This window comes from Geospiza fortis, unplaced genomic scaffold, assembly GCF_000277835.1.
Source record: "Geospiza fortis unplaced genomic scaffold, GeoFor_1.0 scaffold333, whole genome shotgun sequence".
NCBI classification, from domain to species: domain Eukaryota; kingdom Metazoa; phylum Chordata; class Aves; order Passeriformes; family Thraupidae; genus Geospiza; species Geospiza fortis.
Window position 1 is genome coordinate 2,941,015 of NW_005054347.1, and position 1,489 is coordinate 2,942,503.

The 1,489-nt window shown below is 57.0% G+C and overlaps 1 protein-coding gene across 1 annotated transcript in view; it reads left to right on the forward strand.

Moving 5' to 3' along the window:
- The first annotated feature begins 814 nt into the window (after positions 1-814).
- BTBD19 (BTB domain containing 19) overlaps positions 815-1,489 on the forward strand; it is an 8,425-nt gene continuing 7,750 nt past the window's right edge. The window contains exon 1 of the mRNA XM_031058669.1: positions 815-908. Within this exon, the coding sequence (XP_030914529.1) occupies positions 815-908 (94 nt within the window). The remainder of the gene's footprint in view (positions 909-1,489) is intronic.

The window sequence follows — 1,489 nt, forward strand, 5'->3', positions numbered from 1 at the left end:
CCACTCCTGTCCTTCCAGAGTAAATGCGGGGGATTTGTCTCTGGTGGATGTCACTGCCCAGGACCAATCTTTATCTTGCAAGTTGCTGTGAGCAAGGCCAAACCTGCTGTGCTCCTGGAACAAACCTGTTGTGCTCCTGGAAGGTGAAGTGTTGCTACGTGACACTCTAGGTCTCCCAGGCTGTTCTGGGGCATGGCTTCTGTAACTCCTTGTTTCCTGGTCCCTGGACAGCCCTGTTCCCCTTCAATCCTGCCCTCTGCATTTTCAGCTGTGTCAGCACAGGGATGTGGTTACTCCAGGCACGTGCCCTCCAATCTCAGCTCTCTGCCAGCCCTGAAACATGCAGGCTGGTGTTGGATGTGCAAAAGAAGAGCAGGGGGTGGAGAGTAGCCACTGTGATCACTACTTTGTGCCCTGATGATGGGCTGCACTGGGGCTGGGCCCTCCAACAGCTTGACTTTGCTCAGACATTTGCATCCTTAGGCTACTTATCTCCCACTGCACCAAGGGAGAGTGTGTGTTGGGTGAGCACCCATTGAACCATATAATCACATAGTGGATTGTGTTGGAAAGGACCCTAGAGATCATCTAGTTCCAAATCACCTGCAATGGGCAGAGGTGCCACCCCTACACCAGACTGCTCAGAGCCCTCTCCAACTGAGCCTTGAACACTTCCAGGGACTGGATGGAGCACAGCCCTGGCGTGTGCCACGGACCTGCTGCTGTAATGCCTGGGGGTGAGCGGGTCCCCGGGGGCTCCTGACCCTGGCTGGAGTTTCTCTCTGCCAGTGGAGCCCAGCCCAGCTGGTACGACATGGCTGCTCCATCAATGTGCCTTTGTCTGGCCCGGCTGCCGAGCTATTTGAGGAAAGTGAAGACGGCATTTGTGTTTCTATCTCCAGTCAGAGGTATTTATAGCCTGCCTCTGACTAGTGCTGCCAAGCACAGTGCCAGCTGGACCCCTTCCCTTGGGGTGCTGCCTCAGCTCCGAGCCCCATTCCTGCCTTCCCTCGCACCACCCACTGACAAGCAAGGGTGGATCCCTCCATGGGTAATCCCCTCCTTGGGCTGCTTGGGGCCAGCCAGGGGTTGGAGAATGGCACAGCACTGGGTTTGGGCTTAGGTGAGAGGTTGCTTTACTGGGTTGATCTAGTGGATGGCATCCCTGCCCATGGCAGGGGGGGTGGAAGTAAACGGTCCCTTCCCACCCAAGCCTTTCTATGCGGCTCGTGATGCTTTTTTCTGCCTGCAGGTACCTGTACCCTAAGCAGACATGAGAGCTGCAGGGCTCTGGCCTGGGGCATCGCAGGAGAGAAGGCTTCTCCCATTTCAGGGGACAAATCTCCCTGCCGGGCTCCAGTCTGCTCCGGTGCTGCTGCTGGGGACTCAGCCATGCCCAGCGGCTTCTTTCCATGGGAGCTGTGCAGGTGGAAGTGAGGGTGATGTCCGTGCCTGTGCTGCCTTTTCCCAAATCCCAGCTCCCAGTCTC